The sequence below is a fragment of the Lithobates pipiens genome, unplaced genomic scaffold, assembly GCF_037356315.1.
Source record: "Lithobates pipiens isolate NorthernLeopardFrog02 unplaced genomic scaffold, aLitPip1_a1.2 Scaffold_8, whole genome shotgun sequence".
NCBI classification, from domain to species: Eukaryota; Metazoa; Chordata; class Amphibia; order Anura; family Ranidae; genus Lithobates; species Lithobates pipiens.
In genome coordinates, this window is record NW_027507903.1 from 596,392,776 (window position 1) to 596,412,864 (window position 20,089).

General features: G+C 49.0%; 1 protein-coding gene across 1 annotated transcript in view; it reads right to left on the minus strand.

Annotated features, from left to right (window-relative positions):
- LOC143962295 (complement C3-like) overlaps positions 1-20,089 on the minus strand; it is a 324,990-nt gene that overhangs the window by 237,763 nt on the left and 67,138 nt on the right. Inside the window, exon 12 of the mRNA XM_077471597.1 lies at positions 381-455. Coding sequence (XP_077327723.1) covers positions 381-455 — 75 coding nt within the window. The remainder of the gene's footprint in view (positions 1-380; positions 456-20,089) is intronic.

Sequence of the window (20,089 nt, forward strand, 5' to 3'; positions counted from 1 at the left end):
AACACATTTCAAATATCTGTATCTCCTTCTTCAGTGCCAGCAATAAACATAACACATACAGTTAATCACATAAAATAGACTTGGAAACATATCATGATTGTCCATTAAAAATATCATATGAATTTGGTTCATAGGACTCAAAGTGAATCAGCATTATCAGTTCAATCCAGGTAGCTGACCTATACGGCAACAATGCTATCCCAGGAAATATCAGTGTGACCGTACTGGCCTGCAATAATTTATCATTGGAATGGCTGGTCAAATTACAGATACTTTAACAGTAAGAGCATATATGTAATTTAAATTCAAGTTATATCATTTAAATTATGCAATTTAAATAAATTGTGTCACCCATTACTGTATGTCATTTCTCTGCTCACCTTTTTGGTTCTTCATTTCAATCAGTGCTGCAGATGACCTACGCTTGCGATTTTTGCTGGCATCACATGATGTATCTGTGAAAATGAACATATTACATCTGCTTTAACAACTTAGTTAAAATGTGTATCTAAACCTTAACAATAAGTGGCTCATCAGAAACACATTGTTCTGTTAAATATACCATTAAAAGTGTTTTATTATATCTGTTTAACCACTTCAATACCGGGCACTTTCACCCCCTTCCTGCCCAGGCCAATGTTCGGCTTTCAAATTATGGATGAAAATTCAAATATAATTTTTTTTCAGTGCTTTCTTTTGTTGGCACTGAATCACTGCTGGGTTTTAGATTTTTTATTAAACAAATGAAAAAAGACCGAAAATTTAGAAAAAAATATATATTTTTTTTAGTTTCTGTTATATAATTTTGCAAATAAGTGATTTTTCTTTTTTCGCTGATGAGGCTGCACTGATGGGCAATTATAGGCTGCACTCATGGGCACTGATGGGCTACACTGATGAGGCTGCACTGACAGGTGGCAGTAATGGGCACTCATAAGCAGCATTAATGGGCATTGATAGGCAGCACTAACAGGCACAGATGATGAGGCACTGATAATCAAAGCATTGATGATCACTGCCCTGGTTATCAGTGTAATCGATGTGTTGACAGGCTTGTCAGTTAACAGCTCTCCTTTCCTCCTACAGACACAGTATGGGAGAAAAGGACTGCTGATAACCGGTAAGTCTATTTACATGTGATTGGAGACAGCTGATCACATGGCAAAGGACTGCTGTGATGGGCCCTTGACCCTAATCTGTGATTAGCGGTGTCCAAAGGACACGGCGGTCACAGAGCATGCCGATGCACACCACAGGAGGCATGCCTGATGCGCACCACAGGAAGTGCACAGGGGGCATGCTGCTGGTAGGACATTTGTTAAAACCATCCCAGAAATGGACAACTATGCTGTAGCTGTCCTTCGGCTATAGCATGGTCAGCAAGTGGTAATACAACACCTGTTGATCATGACGAAATCTTGTGAGCTGACAACATCCTGTGCTACCTATTATTATTCCTAGTAGCCTCTGAGGACTATAGAACCACACCCAGCTATGTCATGGTCCTATTTTGTTCCTGTTGTCCTAATATAGAAGAGTGATTAAATTTTGTCATGCTAGGGCTAGATGTGTGTTACCGGCTCAATCACCAAATTGCTCTGATAGTATCAGGCAGCCATGACCGAGTCCGGGCAGGGGGCCTCCCCTATGGATGAACTTTGTAGGCACTTAGCAGACCTCACCCAAGTGGTCAAGAGCCTACAGGATGGCTAATCAAGATTGGAAGACCAAGTCCAGGCTCTGTCCTCATCTGCTTCTCCTCAAGGAGCAGCTTCTGCCAGTCTCACCCTGTCAGGGCTGGCTTAGCCCTTCCTCCTCTGGACTAGTGATGGACGAACGTTTCGCCCGGCGGTCGTTTCGCGGCGAATTTCCGACTTTCGCCGTCCGCGGGTTCGAACGCCTTTTTCCGTCGTTCGCCCCGGCGGACTTACGTGTTTAATGTATACAAGAACTTTAACCTTTCGTGACACGTTTATCATGTGTTACAGGACAACCAATTGAGACATGACAGCTCATGGACACTTGGACATTCCCCCTAACCTATAAATACACCCGATCCGGTGGCCATTTTACATTCTTTCTTCTGTCACTGTAGGGAAAGGATCCTGTGTGGAGTAGGGACAGAGAAAACGCTAGCTATTTGGTACACAAAAGTTCTTTTCAGGACTGGTATAGGTGTTAGGTCAGCAGCCTGAGTTTCTTTTGTCAGTTTAGATAAAGGGACAGAGCGCTGTATGCTGCTATTTTAGGGACAGCTCAGCCAGATTAGTCTTTCTTCATCATCATCATCATCATCATCATTAGCTGTTACTATCAGGTCCACAAAAGAGCTGTTCCAGCTAATCGTTCCAGCCTACTCTTTTTTGCCAATTTGTATAGGGACAGGCAGGAAGCAGTGTGTCAGGCAGTGAGGATAATTTTAAAGACTTGCTGTTACTATTAGTTCCACAAAGGTTCTTTTCAGGACTGGTATCAGTGGTACGGTAATAGGCTTGTACACGTATAATATTCTTTCTTCCAAATATAGAAAGAATATTATACTTGACTGCTGCCCTTCTGCTGCAGTCTGCTAATCATTCACAACTCACTTGTTCCACAAAGCTCTTTATCAGGACTGGTAACTTGGTCTGTCTAGGGTGCTACGGTACATAGGCTTGGGTGCGGTACAGTCTGCTGTTCTGTAAGGACCGCTATCGGTCCACAATACATAGGGTTGCCGTGCACTACTGCTGACCGCTGCCCTATACTGCAGCAGTCCTTCAGCGGTATAGGGACTGACGCACAGTCTGCTAAACACTAATACACAACCTGCTTGGTCCACAAAAGTTCTTATAAGGACTGGTAACTTGGTATAGGGTGCTACGGTACATAGGCCTGAGTGCGTTACAGTCTGCTGTTCTGTAAGGACCGCTATCGGTCCACAATACATAGGGTTGACGTGCACTACTGCTGACCGCTGCCCTATACTGCAGCAGTCCTTCAGCGGTATAGGGACTGACGCACAGTCTGCTAAACACTAACACACAACCTGCTTGGTCCACAAAAGTTCTTATAAGGACTGGTAACTTGGTATAGGGTGCTACGGTACATAGGCCTGAGTGCAGTACAGTCTGCTGTTCTGTAAGGACTGCTATCGGTCCACAATACATAGGGTTGCCGTGCACTACTGCTGACCGCTGCCCTATACTGCAGCAGTCCTTCAGCGGTATAGGGACTGACGCACAGTCTGCTAAACACTAATACACAACCTGCTTGGTCCACAAAAGTTCTTATAAGGACTGGTAACTTGGTATAGGGTGCTACGGTACATAGGCCTGAGTGCAGTACAGTCTGCTGTTCTGTAAGGACCGCTATCGGTCCACAATACATAGGGTTGCCGTGCACTACTGCTGACCGCTGCCCTATACTGCAGCAGTCCTTCATTGGTATAGGGACTGACGTACAGTCTGCTAATCACTAACACACAACCTGCTTGGTCCACAAAAGTTCTTATAAGGACTGGTAACTTGGTATAGGGTGCTACGGTACATAGGCCTGAGTGCAGTACAGTCTGCTGTTCTGTAAGGACCGCTATCGGTCCACAATACATAGGGTTGCCGTGCACTACTGCTGACCGCTGCCCTATACTGCAGCAGTCCTTCATTGGTATAGGGACTGACGTACAGTCTGCTAATCACTAACACACAACCTGCTTGGTCCACAAAAGTTCTTATAAGGACTGGTAACTTGGTATAGGGTGCTACGGTACATAGGCCTGAGTGCGTTACAGTCTGCTGTTCTGTAAGGACCGCTATCGGTCCACAATACATAGGGTTGCCGTGCACTACTGCTGACCGCTGCCCTATACTGCAGCAGTCCTTCATTGGTATAGGGACTGACGTACAGTCTGCTAATCACTAACACACAACCTGCTTGGTCCACAAAAGTTCTTATAAGGACTGGTAACTTGGTATAGGGTGCTACGGTACATAGGCCTGAGTGCAGTACAGTCTGCTGTTCTGTAAGGACCGCTATCGGTCCACAATACATAGGGTTGCCGTGCACTACTGCTGACCGCTGCCCTATACTGCAGCAGTCCTTCATTGGTATAGGGACTGACGTACAGTCTGCTAATCACTAACACACAACCTGCTTGGTCCACAAAAGTTCTTATAAGGACTGGTAACTTGGTATAGGGTGCTACGGTACATAGGCCTGAGTGCGTTACAGTCTGCTGTTCTGTAAGGACCGCTATCGGTCCACAATACATAGGGTTGCCGTGCACTACTGCTGACCGCTGCCCTATACTGCAGCAGTCCTTCAGCGGTATAGGGACTGACGCACAGTCTGCTAAACACTAACACACAACCTGCTTGGTCCACAAAAGTTTTTATAAGGACTGGTAACTTGGTATAGGGTGCTACGGTACATAGGCCTGAGTGCAGTACAGTCTGCTGTTCTGTAAGGACCGCTATCGGTCCACAATACATAGGGTTGCCGTGCACTACTGCTGACCGCTGCCCTATACTGCAGCAGTCCTTCATTGGTATAGGGACTGACGTACAGTCTGCTAATCACTAACACACAACCTGCTTGGTCCACAAAAGTTCTTATAAGGACTGGTAACTTGGTATAGGGTGCTACGGTACATAGGCCTGAGTGCGTTACAGTCTGCTGTTCTGTAAGGACCGCTATCGGTCCACAATACATAGGGTTGCCGTGCACTACTGCTGACCGCTGCCCTATACTGCAGCAGTCCTTCAGCGGTATAGGGACTGACGCACAGTCTGCTAAACACTAACACACAACCTGCTTGGTCCACAAAAGTTTTTATAAGGACTGGTAACTTGGTATAGGGTGCTACGGTACATAGGCCTGAGTGCAGTACAGTCTGCTGTTCTGTAAGGACCGCTATCGGTCCACAATACATAGGGTTGACGTGCACTACTGCTGACCGCTGCCCTATACTGCAGCAGTCCTTCAGCGGTATAGGGACTAAGAGTTTTGTCACAGGGTGATTTAAAAAATGACAGGCAGAGGAAGAGGCAGGCCCTTCCGCAGGGGTGGTAGGGGTAGGGCAGGAGCAACAGCCTTGAGCCAAAGTGGGAAGTTGCAGAAGGTGCGTTCAATTACTTTAAAGGACGCACCAGACTTGGTTGAGTGGCTCACTCAGCCTTATTCTTCTGCACCCTCCTCATCCTCTCGATCTGCACCCTCTTCTTCACTCTCTGCTATGTGCACCCCCAAAGACACTACCACCAACAACACCACCACCACCACATACCTTCCGCTTGAGTGCAAATGGGGGCCTTCATGCTCCAGTGTTTTAATAGGGACCCCCGTATAAAAAGCATGAGGGTCAAGGACCAGTACTGGGTGGCAACGTACTTAGATCCCCGGTACAAACACAAAATGGCGGAAATGTTACCGCCGTCGCAGAGGGCTGTCAGAATGCAGCACTTCCAGGCCTTGCTTCGAGAAATGCTGCATTCTGCTTTTGCGTGCGCTGGCAGAGGAGCAATTCCCACTCCCAGAGAAGGATTTGCGGGTACCAATCCAACAGCGCCTGCAAGAAGAGGCCGGTTTGAAGATGTGTTGGTGACTTCGGATATGAGGTCATTCTTTCAGCCGACCCATCGACAGGTGTCATCCGGATCCAGCATCAGGGAACGCCTAGACCGTCAGGTGTCCGACTACATTGGGTTAACGGCCGATGTGGACGCTCTGAGGAGTGATGAACCCCTAGACTACTGGGTGGGCAGGCTTGACCTCTGGCCAGAGCTTGCCCAATTTGCAATCGAACTGTTGGCTTGCCCCTCATCCAGTGTCCTGTCCGAAAGGACGTTCAGCGCAGCAGGGGGGATTGTGACCGATAAGCGTACTCGCCTAGCTCACGACAGTGTTAACTACCTCACATTTCTAAAAATGAATGAGGCATGGATCTCGGAGGAATTCAACACATGTGATCAGTAGACCATGTATATGTCTATAAACAATTTTTGGAATCAAGCACACAGACCTTCTTAATTCATTTGGCTCACTTCCCTGACCCAAAAAAGCACACCGTACTATATGCCCCTACCCTCCTCTTTGAAGAGGTTGAGCGGTGTCATATTTCTACTGGGGCTGCTTATTATGAGGGGTTCCCACCATCCCTGTGCTGTGCTGACTTCCTCCTGGGTGTTCTTATTATGAGGGGCTCCCACCATCCCTGTGCTGTGCTGACTTCCTCCTGGGGGTTCTTATTATGAGGGGATCACACCATCCCTGTGCTGTGCTGACTTCCTCCTGGGGCTGCTTACGGTGCTGCTGTCAGCGCTGTATGTCACGGAGCTGCTGTCAGCGCTGTATGTCACGGAGCTGCTGTCAGCGCTGTATGTCACGGAGCTGCTGTCAGCGCTGTATGTCACGGAGCTGCTGTCAGCGCTGTATGTCACGGAGCTGCTGTCAGCGCTGTATGTCACGGAGCTGCTGTCAGCGCTGTATGTCACGGAGCTGCTGTCAGCGCTGTATGTCACGGAGCTGCTGTCAGCGCTGTATGTCACGGTGCTGCTGTCAGCGCTGTATGTCACGGAGCTGCTGTCAGCGCTGTATGTCACGGAGCTGCTGTCAGTGCTGTATGTCACGGAGCTGCTGTCAGCGCTGTATGTCACGGAGCTGCTGTCAGCGCTGTATGTCACGGAGCTGCTGTCAGCGCTGTATGTCACGGTGCTGCTGTCAGCGCTGTATGTCACGGAGCTGCTGTCAGCGCTGTATGTCACGGAGCTGCTGTCAGCGCTGTATGTCACGGAGCTGCTGTCAGCGCTGTATGTCACGGAGCTGCTGTCAGCGCTGTATGTCACGGAGCTGCTGTCAGCGCTGTATGTCACGGTGCTGATGTCAGTGCTCTGTATTACGGTGCTGCTGTCAGTGCTCTGTATCTCCTGCACCCTCTTGTTTGCCTACCCTGGTCCCTGACCTTCCCTCTCCTCCATTGCCTTCATTAGCTCCATAGTCCTGAATTGTCAGAACAATTTCCCAAATAAAAAAAAAATGCTTGTAGTTATCGATCCCAAATTCACCTCATACATGTATTATGCTATTGTCCAGGTGGTGGGACTACGTGCTACCCCCTAATAATTACCCCGTGGCCGCAAATTCGACCTAAAGGTTTGCGAAATTCGCCTCCCATTGAAGTCAATGGAGTCCGCGGCGAACGGACGTTTTCGCGAACGTTTGTGTCCGTTCGCGTTTCGCGTTCGCGAAACGTCCCGTCGGAAGTTCGTCCATCACTACTCTGGACTGGCCGCTCAGCTGTCGGCTAATTGCCAGCTCTCTTCTCTTTCCACAGTTACCAGCTGTTCTCGATGATGCTGGTCTGACCTGCCTATTTAAAGCCTTCCAGTTCACTTTTTCCTTTGCCTTCACGTTGGTCACATCACAAGGAACCATCTCCTGCTGTTTGTTTCAAGACTGGCCTGCTGACATCCCTCCTGGCTTCTTATCCTGCTTGCAGCTGCTCTCCTTGGATCCCTGACTTCTGGCCTGGCTGATTACCCGATCTGGTTAATGAACTTTGGACTGGCTGACTACCCGATCTGGCTAGTGGACTCTGGCTATGCTTGACTACGCTTTTTTCTATTTACCTTTTTATTTTTATTAATAAACAAGTGTGATTCAACCCTGTACCTTTTCCCTGAAGGCTACAAAAGTGGGATTCGTCATCTCCCTCCTGTCCGGCGAGCCTCAAACCTTTCATTCTCTTGAAAGTTTCTTCACAGCTATGTCACAGCTCTATGAGGATCCCCAGTTAACCACAACAGCCGAGGCTGCGCTGAATTCCTTGCAGCAGGGTCGCAGAGAGACCGAGGATTATGCAGTGGAATTCAGATGCTGGAGCTCTGACACAGAGTGGAATGACGCGGCCCTGCGTCATCAATTCCGCATGGGCCTGTCTGACCCCCTGAAGGATGAGCCTCAGACACTGGATGCACTTATTAATCTGTCAACTCAGATTGATCAGCGCTTGAGAAACGTTCTGAAAGATCTTTCGGTCACCATCGCCCCATCTGGATGCTGCCAAGGGTGCCCAGTCCACCCAGTCCTGTGCCTACCGTCTCTCCTAACACAACTGCTGAGGCCCCAGAGCCCATGCAACTTGGCCTGCTCCGCCCGTCTCTTACCCCAGAAGAAAAGATGCGCAGAAGGGCCCACAACCTGTGCCTGTACTGCGGAGAACCTGGACACTACGCAAGATCTTGTCCCAACAAGACACGTAAGTGCATACCTCTCTCTTCCTTGAATGCACCTGCCATGTCTAAGACTGGTTCTCATCTGGCTCTTGCCATTGTCTTACAGCTTTCCGGAAGGACTATCCCAGTGTCACTCATCGTTGACTCCGGGGCATGTAGCTGCTTCATAGACCTGGCCTTCGCTACCAACCATGGCATTCCCCTTTGACCTAAGGCCCGGGGCATTGCAGTACATCTGGCGGATGGCTCTGCTCTCAGCTCTGGTCCAGTCATCGGGGAAACCGTTCCTCTGTTGGCCACCATTGATTCTCAACATCAAGGACTTTTATGCCTGGACATCATTCCCTCTCCCCTTTTCCCGATTATATTGGGAATGCCCTGGTTGCAGGCTCACAACCCCAGCTTTGACTGGGCCATGGGTGAAGTTCAGTTTCCTTCCGAGTACTGTCATAAGCATTGCCTTTGTGGGACATCTTGCCATCCCAGCTATTCTGTGTGAAGTCAGATACTGAGCTATGCCACTCTATTCCTAAACCTCATCACGACTTCTTGGATGTCTTTAGCAAAAAAGGATCCCTCCACATAGACCATATCACTGCCCAATAGAACTTTTACCAGGAACAGAAGTTCCCTTTGGAAGGATCTTTCCATTAACCGAGCAGGAGTTGGGTACCCTGAAGGACTATATAGACAAGAATCTTAAGAAGGGGTTTATCCGCCCCTCCACCTCCCCAGCCGGTGCAGGCATCTTCTTTGTCGAAAAAAAAGACCGCTCCCTACGTCCTTGCATTGACTACCGGGAATTAAACAAAATAACCATTAAGAACAGATATCCACTACCACTGGTGGCAGAACTTTTCCAGAGATTGTGGATCTTTACTAAGCTGGATCTTCGTGGAGCATACAATCTCATCCGCATCCGAAAAGGAGACTAGTGGAAAACAGCCCTCTGTACTCGATTCAGTCATTACGAGTATCTTGTTATGCCGTTTGGACTATGTAACGCCCCATCGACGTTCCAGCACTTTGTCAATTACATTTTTCATGACTACCTGGACCTGTATGTCATTGTCTACCTGGATGACATTTTGGTATTCTCCTCATCCTTATCCGATCACCGCAGGCATGTCCGGAACGTACTGGCTCGTTTAAGGCAACATGGGCTTTACGCCAAACTGGAGAAATGCGAATTTGAGATCCAATGTGTGCAATTCCTGGACCTGGTCATTTCGGCTGAGGGCATTAAGATGGATCCCAAGAAAGTTGCCGCTATCCTGGACTGGCCCGCCCCCGCTGACAAAAAGGGGGTACAGCGCTTTATTGGCTTCGCCAACTTCTATAGGAAGTTTATTAAAGGGTTTTCTTCCATAATCGCTCCCATAACGGAGCTAACTCAACAAGGAATCCGATTCTGCTGGACTCCTGAAGCACAGGTGGCCTTTGAAAAGCTCAAGGGACCTTTTACATCAGCGACCATTCTCAAGCATTCAGATCCGGCGTTGCCCTTTCTCCTGGAGGTTGACGCATCTGAAATCGTGGGCACGGTACTCTCCCAGCATCAGGGTGCTAAAGCTCTCCTTTATCCAGTGGATAAATTGTCTTCTTCGGAGAGGAATTACGATGTTGGAGACCGAGAGCTTCTGGCCATCAAAGTGGTGCTGGAGGAATGGCGCTATCTACTAGAGGACAGCCAAGAGACTAAAACCACGGCAGGCCAGATGGGCACTTTTCTTTTCATGCTTCCAGTTCCACATAATCTACAGATTTGGCTCCAAGAATGTCAAACCTGACGCCCTCTCCTGAATGTTCCATGACACTGAAGAAATTCAACCCCCGGATACCATCCTACCTCCTGGAAATTTTCTACTCCTGCAAGGGGATCTCGTGTCTCGGATAAAACAGGCTTCTATCGGAATGACCGCATCCGATGAAATTTGTGCCCAGGATGGCCTTTTTTGGCATAACGGCAAGATTGTGGTCCTGGAAAATCTAAGGGTACACGTGCTTGAACTGTGTCATGACCATAAGCTTGCTGGTCACTTTGGGCCATCAAAAACGATCGACCTGGTGCAGCGTACCTTCTGGTGGCCAGGGATTGCAGGGACTATGTTGAGTCATGCAGTGTTTGTGCCTGAAACAAGGTCAGCCGACCAAGGGCATGGGGTCTGTTGAAGCCTTTACCGGTCCTGGAAAGGCCATGGAGTATGATTGCGATGGATTTCATCATTGAGCTTCCCCCCATCAGAAGGTTTCTCATCCATCTTCGTGGTAGTGGACAGGTTGTCGAAGATGGCACACTTTCTGCTTATGAAAGGCACCCCTTCAACTTCAGAAACAGCAAAAATGTTTATCAAGGAATTAATAAGACTGCACGGAATCCCACCGAATATCGCATCGGATCGTGGTGTCCAGTTCACCTCTAGGTTTTGCAAAGCCCTTTGTGGTTCCCTGGAAATCGAACTGGCATTCTCTTCTGCATACCACCCACAGACGAATGGCCAAACTGAGAGAATCAATCAAACTTTAGAACAGTATCTCCGGTGTTTCTCTACTTTCTTGCAGAATGATTGGGCCTCCTTGCTCCCTTTGGCCGAGTTATCATACAACAACTCCTTGCACTCAACCCTCAACCAGACACCATTCTTCGCCAATTACGGCTTTCACCCATCTTTCTTACCAAGTTCGGTACCCGATTTCACCCATCTTTCTTACCAAGTTCGGTACCCGATTGTACTGTGCCAGCAGTCTCGAAACCCTGGACTTTTTCTCTGCCAACAACAAGCTGCTTCAGGAAACCATGGCCAAATCCCAGGAATACTATAAGAAGTTTTATGATGGGAAGAGGCGTGGGGAACTTGTCTTGGAGAACGGCAACCAGGTCTGACTATCCCCGACTAATTTGAAGCTGGCGTGTTCCTCTAAGAAACTGGGTCCCTTCCCTGTGAAAAGAAGGATTAACAACGTAGCCTATGAACTTGACCTACCTGCTTCTTTAAAAGTCCACCCAGTTTTCCATGTGTCTCTCTTAAAACCTGTGGTCCCGAATCCCTTTGCTGGCCGTAGCGCCACCCCCCCCCCCCCCCCAGTCCGGTTATTGTTGACAACGAGGAGGAATTTGAGTTTGAAGCCATTCTGGACTGTTGAAGACGTTGCAACCGAATTGAGTTCCTCATTAAGTGGAAAGGGTATGGGCCCGAAGATAACTCGTGGAAACCTGAAAACAATTTACACGCCAAAGAACTCTTACGGGTGTTCAAGAATTCACATGCTTCCAAACTGGCTTGTCTGGGAATCCGGAGTCTGCCCTTGATGAGGGGGCACTTTTTGAGAGGTTACCTGACTGGACAGATGGCTGGCTGCCCTGGCTTGCGCCGGTGTTAGACGGCGAGCGTTGGCGCTCGTGTTCCTGTGCTCATGGCTGTGCGCGCTCCTGTGGGCACTCATGCGCATGTGCTGGTTGACCCTGGTGCGCATGTTGGTGTGTGAACATGCGCACGGATGCGCGTTGGTGCACGCGTCCCTGTCGGAATTGACTCATGTGCTGCTGGGGGCGCTGGTGCGCGCACAGGTGTTCGGGCCCATGCGGGTTTGCCTCAGAGGACTACAGAACCACACCCAGCTATGTCATGGTCCTATTTTGTTCCTGTTGTCCTAATATAGAAGAGTGAGTAAATGTTGTCACACTAGGGCTAGATGTGTGTTACCAGCTCAATCACCAAATTAAAATAAAGATAACAAGCTTGAAAAAAAAAAGAAAACGAGTGCAACCACCACATCTAGGGACCTATAGGCTGCAATACATAACATTTTTGTTGAGTTTAGATACACCTTAACAGAAGGGATTTCACAAAAAGGGTCCACTTGATATATCACAAGTTTGCCAGTCTATATTGATCATTTATGCTTGACTGGAAAATGTGCAAAAGCATGAAAGGTTGTCACCAGGGCTATTTTTTAGCTAGAACTTCTTGGCGGAATTCTGTTCTGCCACCTCTGGTGCTGGTAACAGGCTGATCTCTTCTGTCACTTATAAATACAGAAGCATGGCTGCAAGTGACAGTGCTCCTTTCCCAGCAGCAGCATAGAACTCCATGACCTGAAACTCTCTATATGACAGCAAAAGAGAAAGGGAATTGTCAGAGAGGTTACCTGACTGGACAGATGGCTGGCCGCCCTGGCTCGCGCCGGTGTGAGACGGTACGCGTTGGCGCTCATGTTCCTGTGCACGCTCCTGTGGGCACTTGTGTGCGTGTGCTGGCTGACCATGGTGCGCATGTTGGTGCATGAACGCGCGCATGGATGCACGTTGGCACGCGCGTTTCTGTGGGTATCGACTCGTGTGCTGCTGGGGGCGCTGGTGCGCGCACGGGTGTTTAGATGCGCGCGCGTGCGGGTTTGCGCGTGCCTGTGCACGTTGGCGCACACACGTCTGCGCTGCTTGGCGCCAGCTGGCCTATTTAGTCTGGCTGAACCCATTGATCAGTGCTGCCTGTTCAACAGCTCCCCGTGACCTTGTTCCCTAAAGTGTTTTATTATATCTGTTTAACCACTTCAATACCGGGCACTTTCACCCCCTTCCTGCCCAGGCCAATGTTCGGCTTTCAAATTATGGATGAAAATTCAAATATAATTTTTTTTCAGTGCTTTCTTTTGTTGGCACTGAATCACTGCTGGGTTTTAGATTTTTTATTAAACAAATGAAAAAAGACCGAAAATTTAGAAAAAAAAATATATTTTTTTTAGTTTCTGTCATATAATTTTGCAAATAAGTGATTTTTCTTTTTTCGCTGATGAGGCTGCACTGATGGGCAATTATAGGCTGCACTCATGGGCACTGATGGGCTACACTGATGAGGCTGCACTGACAGGTGGCAGTAATGGGCACTCATAAGCAGCATTAATGGGCATTGATAGGCAGCACTAACAGGCACAGATGATGAGGCACTGATAATCAAAGCATTGATGATCACTGCCCTGGTTATCAGTGTAATCGATGTGTTGACAGGCTTGTCAGTTAACAGCTCTCCTTTCCTCCTACAGACACAGTATGGGAGAAAAGGACTGCTGATAACCGGTAAGTCTATTTACATGTGATTGGAGACAGCTGATCACATGGCAAAGGACTGCTGTGATGGGCCCTTGACCCTAATCTGTGATTAGCGGTGTCCAAAGGACACGGCGGTCACAGAGCATGCCGATGCACACCACAGGAGGCATGCCTGATGCGCACCACAGGAAGTGCACAGGGGGCATGCTGCTGGTAGGACATTTGTTAAAACCATCCCAGAAATGGACAACTATGCTGTAGCTGTCCTTCGGCTATAGCATGGTCAGCAAGTGGTAATACAACACCTGTTGATCATGACGAAATCTTGTGAGCTGACAACATCCTGTGCTACCTATTATTATTCCTAGTAGCCTCTGAGGACTATAGAACCACACCCAGCTATGTCATGGTCCTATTTTGTTCCTGTTGTCCTAATATAGAAGAGTGATTAAATTTTGTCATGCTAGGGCTAGATGTGTGTTACCGGCTCAATCACCAAATTGCTCTGATAGTATCAGGCAGCCATGACCGAGTCCGGGCAGGGGGCCTCCCCTATGGATGAACTTTGTAGGCACTTAGCAGACCTCACCCAAGTGGTCAAGAGCCTACAGGATGGCTAATCAAGATTGGAAGACCAAGTCCAGGCTCTGTCCTCATCTGCTTCTCCTCAAGGAGCAGCTTCTGCCAGTCTCACCCTGTCAGGGCTGGCTTAGCCCTTCCTCCTCTGGACTGGCCGCTCAGCTGTCGGCTAATTGCCAGCTCTCTTCTCTTTCCACAGTTACCAGCTGTTCTCGATGATGCTGGTCTGACCTGCCTATTTAAAGCCTTCCAGTTCACTTTTTCCTTTGCCTTCACGTTGGTCACATCACAAGGAACCATCTCCTGCTGTTTGTTTCAAGACTGGCCTGCTGACATCCCTCCTGGCTTCTTATCCTGCTTGCAGCTGCTCTCCTTGGATCCCTGACTTCTGGCCTGGCTGATTACCCGATCTGGTTAATGAACTTTGGACTGGCTGACTACCCGATCTGGCTAGTGGACTCTGGCTATGCTTGACTACGCTTTTTTCTATTTACCTTTTTATTTTTATTAATAAACAAGTGTGATTCAACCCTGTACCTTTTCCCTGAAGGCTACAAAAGTGGGATTTGTCATCTCCCTCCTGTCCGGCGAGCCTCAAACCTTTCATTCTCTTGAAAGTTTCTTCACAGCTATGTCACAGCTCTATGAGGATCCCCAGTTAACCACAACAGCCGAGGCTGCGCTGAATTCCTTGCAGCAGGGTCGCAGAGAGACCGAGGATTATGCAGTGGAATTCAGATGCTGGAGCTCTGACACAGAGTGGAATGACGCGGCCCTGCATCATCAATTCCGCATGGGCCTGTCTGACCCCCTGAAGGATGAGCCTCAGACACTGGATGCACTTATTAATCTGTCAACTCAGATTGATCAGCGCTTGAGAAACGTTCTGAAAGATCTTTCGGTCACCCTCGTCCCATCTGGATGCTGCCAAGGGTGCCCAGTCCACCCAGTCCTGTGCCTACCGTCTCTCCTAACACAACTGCTGAGGCCCCAGAGCCCATGCAACTTGGCCTGCTCCGCCCGTCTCTTACCCCAGAAGAAAAGATGCGCAGAAGGGCCCACAACCTGTGCCTGTACTGCGGAGAACCTGGACACTACGCAAGATCTTGTCCCAACAAGACACGTAAGTGCATACCTCTCTCTTCCTTGAATGCACCTGCCATGTCTAAGACTGGTTCTCATCTGGCTCTTGCCATTGTCTTACAGCTTTCCGGAAGGACTATCCCAGTGTCACTCATCGTTGACTCCGGGGCATGTAGCTGCTTCATAGACCTGGCCTTCGCTACCAACCATGGCATTCCCCTTTGACCTAAGGCCCGGGGCATTGCAGTACATCTGGCGGATGGCTCTGCTCTCAGCTCTGGTCCAGTCATCGGGGAAACCGTTCCTCTGTTGGCCACCATTGATTCTCAACATCAAGGACTTTTATGCCTGGACATCATTCCCTCTCCCCTTTTCCCGATTATATTGGGAATGCCCTGGTTGCAGGCTCACAACCCCAGCTTTGACTGGGCCATGGGTGAAGTTCAGTTTCCTTCCGAGTACTGTCATAAGCATTGCCTTTGTGGGACATCTTGCCATCCCAGCTATTCTGTGTGAAGTCAGATACTGAGCTATGCCACTCTATTCCTAAACCTCATCACGACTTCTTGGATGTCTTTAGCAAAAAAGGATCCCTCCACATAGACCATATCACTGCCCAATAGAACTTTTACCAGGAACAGAAGTTCCCTTTGGAAGGATCTTTCCATTAACCGAGCAGGAGTTGGGTACCCTGAAGGACTATATAGACAAGAATCTGAAGAAGGGGTTTATCCGCCCCTCCACCTCCCCAGCCGGTGCAGGCATCTTCTTTGTCGAAAAAAAAGACCGCTCCCTACGTCCTTGCATTGACTACCGGGAATTAAACAAAATAACCATTAAGAACAGATATCCACTACCACTGGTGGCAGAACTTTTCCAGAGATTGTGGATCTTTACTAAGCTGGATCTTCGTGGAGCATACAATCTCATCCGCATCCGAAAAGGAGACTAGTGGAAAACAGCCCTCTGTACTCGATTCAGTCATTACGAGTATCTTGTTATGCCGTTTGGACTATGTAACGCCCCATCGACGTTCCAGCACTTTGTCAATTACATTTTTCATGACTACCTGGACCTGTATGTCATTGTCTACCTGGATGACATTTTGGTATTCTCCTCATCCTTATCCGATCACCGCAGGCATGTCCGGAACGTACTGGCTCGTTTAAGGCAACATGGGCTTTACGCCAAACTGGAGAAATGCGAATTTGAGATCCAATGTGTGCAATTCCTGGACCTGGTCATTTCGGCTGAGGGCATTAAGATGGATCCCAAGAAAGTTGCCGCTATCCTGGACTGGCCCGCCCCCGCTGACAAAAAGGGGGTACAGCGCTTTATTGGCTTCGCCAACTTCTATAGGAAGTTTATTAAAGGGTTTTCTTCCATAATCGCTCCCATAACGGAGCTAACTCAACAAGGAATCCGATTCTGCTGGACTCCTGAAGCACAGGTGGCCTTTGAAAAGCTCAAGGGACCTTTTACATCAGCGACCATTCTCAAGCATTCAGATCCGGCGTTGCCCTTTCTCCTGGAGGTTGACGCATCTGAAATCGTGGGCACGGTACTCTCCCAGCATCAGGGTGCTAAAGCTCTCCTTTATCCAGTGGATAAATTGTCTTCTTCGGAGAGGAATTACGATGTTGGAGACCGAGAGCTTCTGGCCATCAAAGTGGTGCTGGAGGAATGGCGCTATCTACTAGAGGACAGCCAAGAGACTAAAACCACGGCAGGCCAGATGGGCACTTTTCTTTTCATGCTTCCAGTTCCACATAATCTACAGATTTGGCTCCAAGAATGTCAAACCTGACGCCCTCTCCTGAATGTTCCATGACACTGAAGAAATTCAACCCCCGGATACCATCCTACCTCCTGGAAATTTTCTACTCCTGCAAGGGGATCTCGTGTCTCGGATAAAACAGGCTTCTATCGGAATGACCGCATCCGATGAAATTTGTGCCCAGGATGGCCTTTTTTGGCATAACGGCAAGATTGTGGTCCTGGAAAATCTAAGGGTACACGTGCTTGAACTGTGTCATGACCATAAGCTTGCTGGTCACTTTGGGCCATCAAAAACGATCGACCTGGTGCAGCGTACCTTCTGGTGGCCAGGGATTGCAGGGACTATGTTGAGTCATGCAGTGTTTGTGCCTGAAACAAGGTCAGCCGACCAAGGGCATGGGGTCTGTTGAAGCCTTTACCGGTCCTGGAAAGGCCATGGAGTCTGATTGCGATGGATTTCATCATTGAGCTTCCCCCCATCAGAAGGTTTCTCATCCATCTTCGTGGTAGTGGACAGGTTGTCGAAGATGGCACACTTTCTGCTTATGAAAGGCACCCCTTCAACTTCAGAAACAGCAAAAATGTTTATCAAGGAATTAATAAGACTGCACGGAATCCCACCGAATATCGCATCGGATCGTGGTGTCCAGTTCACCTCTAGGTTTTGCAAAGCCCTTTGTGGTTCCCTGGAAATCGAACTGGCATTCTCTTCTGCATACCACCCACAGACGAATGGCCAAACTGAGAGAATCAATCAAACTTTAGAACAGTATCTCCGGTGTTTCTCTACTTTCTTGCAGAATGATTGGGCCTCCTTGCTCCCTTTGGCCGAGTTATCATACAACAACTCCTTGCACTCAACCCTCAACCAGACACCATTCTTCGCCAATTACGGCTTTCACCCATCTTTCTTACCAAGTTCGGTACCCGATTTCACCCATCTTTCTTACCAAGTTCGGTACCCGATTGTACTGTGCCAGCAGTCTCGAAACCCTGGACTTTTTCTCTGCCAACAACAAGCTGCTTCAGGAAACCATGGCCAAATCCCAGGAATACTATAAGAAGTTTTATGATGGGAAGAGGCGTGGGGAACTTGTCTTGGAGAACGGCAACCAGGTCTGACTATCCCCGACTAATTTGAAGCTGGCGTGTTCCTCTAAGAAACTGGGTCCCTTCCCTGTGAAAAGAAGGATTAACAACGTAGCCTATGAACTTGACCTACCTGCTTCTTTAAAAGTCCACCCAGTTTTCCATGTGTCTCTCTTAAAACCTGTGGTCCCGAATCCCTTTGCTGGCCGTAGCGCCACCCCCCCCCCCCCCCGAGTCCGGTTATTGTTGACAACGAGGAGGAATTTGAGTTTGAAGCCATTCTGGACTGTTGAAGACGTTGCAACCGAATTGAGTTCCTCATTAAGTGGAAAGGGTATGGGCCCGAAGATAACTCGTGGAAACCTGAAAACAATTTACACGCCAAAGAACTCTTACGGGTGTTCAAGAATTCACATGCTTCCAAACTGGCTTGTCTGGGAATCCGGAGTCTGCCCTTGATGAGGGGGCACTTTTTGAGAGGTTACCTGACTGGACAGATGGCTGGCTGCCCTGGCTTGCGCCGGTGTTAGACGGCGAGCGTTGGCGCTCGTGTTCCTGTGCTCATGGCTGTGCGCGCTCCTGTGGGCACTCATGCGCATGTGCTGGTTGACCCTGGTGCGCATGTTGGTGTGTGAACATGCGCACGGATGCGCGTTGGTGCACGCGTCCCTGTCGGAATTGACTCATGTGCTGCTGGGGGCGCTGGTGCGCGCACAGGTGTTCGGGCCCATGCGGGTTTGCCTCAGAGGACTACAGAACCACACCCAGCTATGTCATGGTCCTATTTTGTTCCTGTTGTCCTAATATAGAAGAGTGAGTAAATGTTGTCACACTAGGGCTAGATGTGTGTTACCAGCTCAATCACCAAATTAAAATAAAGATAACAAGCTTGAAAAAAAAAAGAAAACGAGTGCAACCACCACATCTAGGGACCTATAGGCTGCAATACATAACATTTTTGTTGAGTTTAGATACACCTTAACAGAAGGGATTTCACAAAAAGGGTCCACTTGATATATCACAAGTTTGCCAGTCTATATTGATCATTTATGCTTGACTGGAAAATGTGCAAAAGCATGAAAGGTTGTCACCAGGGCTATTTTTTAGCTAGAACTTCTTGGCGGAATTCTGTTCTGCCACCTCTGGTGCTGGTAACAGGCTGATCTCTTCTGTCACTTATAAATACAGAAGCATGGCTGCAAGTGACAGTGCTCCTTTCCCAGCAGCAGCATAGAACTCCATGACCTGAAACTCTCTATATGACAGCAAAAGAGAAAGGGAATTGTCAGAGAGGTTACCTGACTGGACAGATGGCTGGCCGCCCTGGCTCGCGCCGGTGTGAGACGGTACGCGTTGGCGCTCATGTTCCTGTGCACGCTCCTGTGGGCACTTGTGTGCGTGTGCTGGCTGACCATGGTGCGCATGTTGGTGCATGAACGCGCGCATGGATGCACGTTGGCACGCGCGTTTCTGTGGGTATCGACTCGTGTGCTGCTGGGGCGCTGGTGCGCGCACGGGTGTTTAGATGCGCGCGCGTGCGGGTTTGCGCGTGCCTGTGCACGTTGGCGCACACACGTCTGCGCTGCTTGGCGCCAGCTGGCCTATTTAGTCTGGCTGAACCCATTGATCAGTGCTGCCTGTTCAACAGCTCCCCGTGACCTTGTTCCCTGAACCTGAATTCCGGCTTAATTACCTATTGACTTGGCTTGCTCTTCTGACCTTCCTGGATATCTGCCCACACCTGACCTCTGGCTCGTTTTTGACCTTTGCTCCTGTCTGCTCCCTTGTATCTCGCTGCCTGCACGTTGCTGAACCCAGCCTGTACCTGGACTTACCTTACCGGCTCCTGCTCAGTATCCGCTGCCTGCATTCCTGCTCTCCACCTAGCTGTCTGAAGACCCTTCTCTTCCAGCATCAGGATTCACCTACCAGGCTCTCATACTCCTCTGCACTCCCAAGCCACCTGTCTTCTCTACCAGGGGCCATGAGTTGGACATGTAAGGGAGACCCTCTGCCCAAGTGGACTCATCGGTCAGGTACGTAGGCTCTGATAGGAATCTACACAGCTGGACAGACACTCTAGTCTCATGTGGGAAGCTCCCCTGAAGTCCACGCTGGCAGTCTGCACTCACATGTTGTAAGTGTAGCACCCTCTACCTTAGGTAGGTGCTAGAGGTAGATTTTTCTCTGTAGTGCAGGTAAATTTAAGTAGGCTTAGCCAAAAGCTAGGCCTGTTTGTTTTGATCTGTGGGTCTGGGAGTGGCCTAGAGTAGGCTGGTGACTCACAGCTGGCTATATCTTT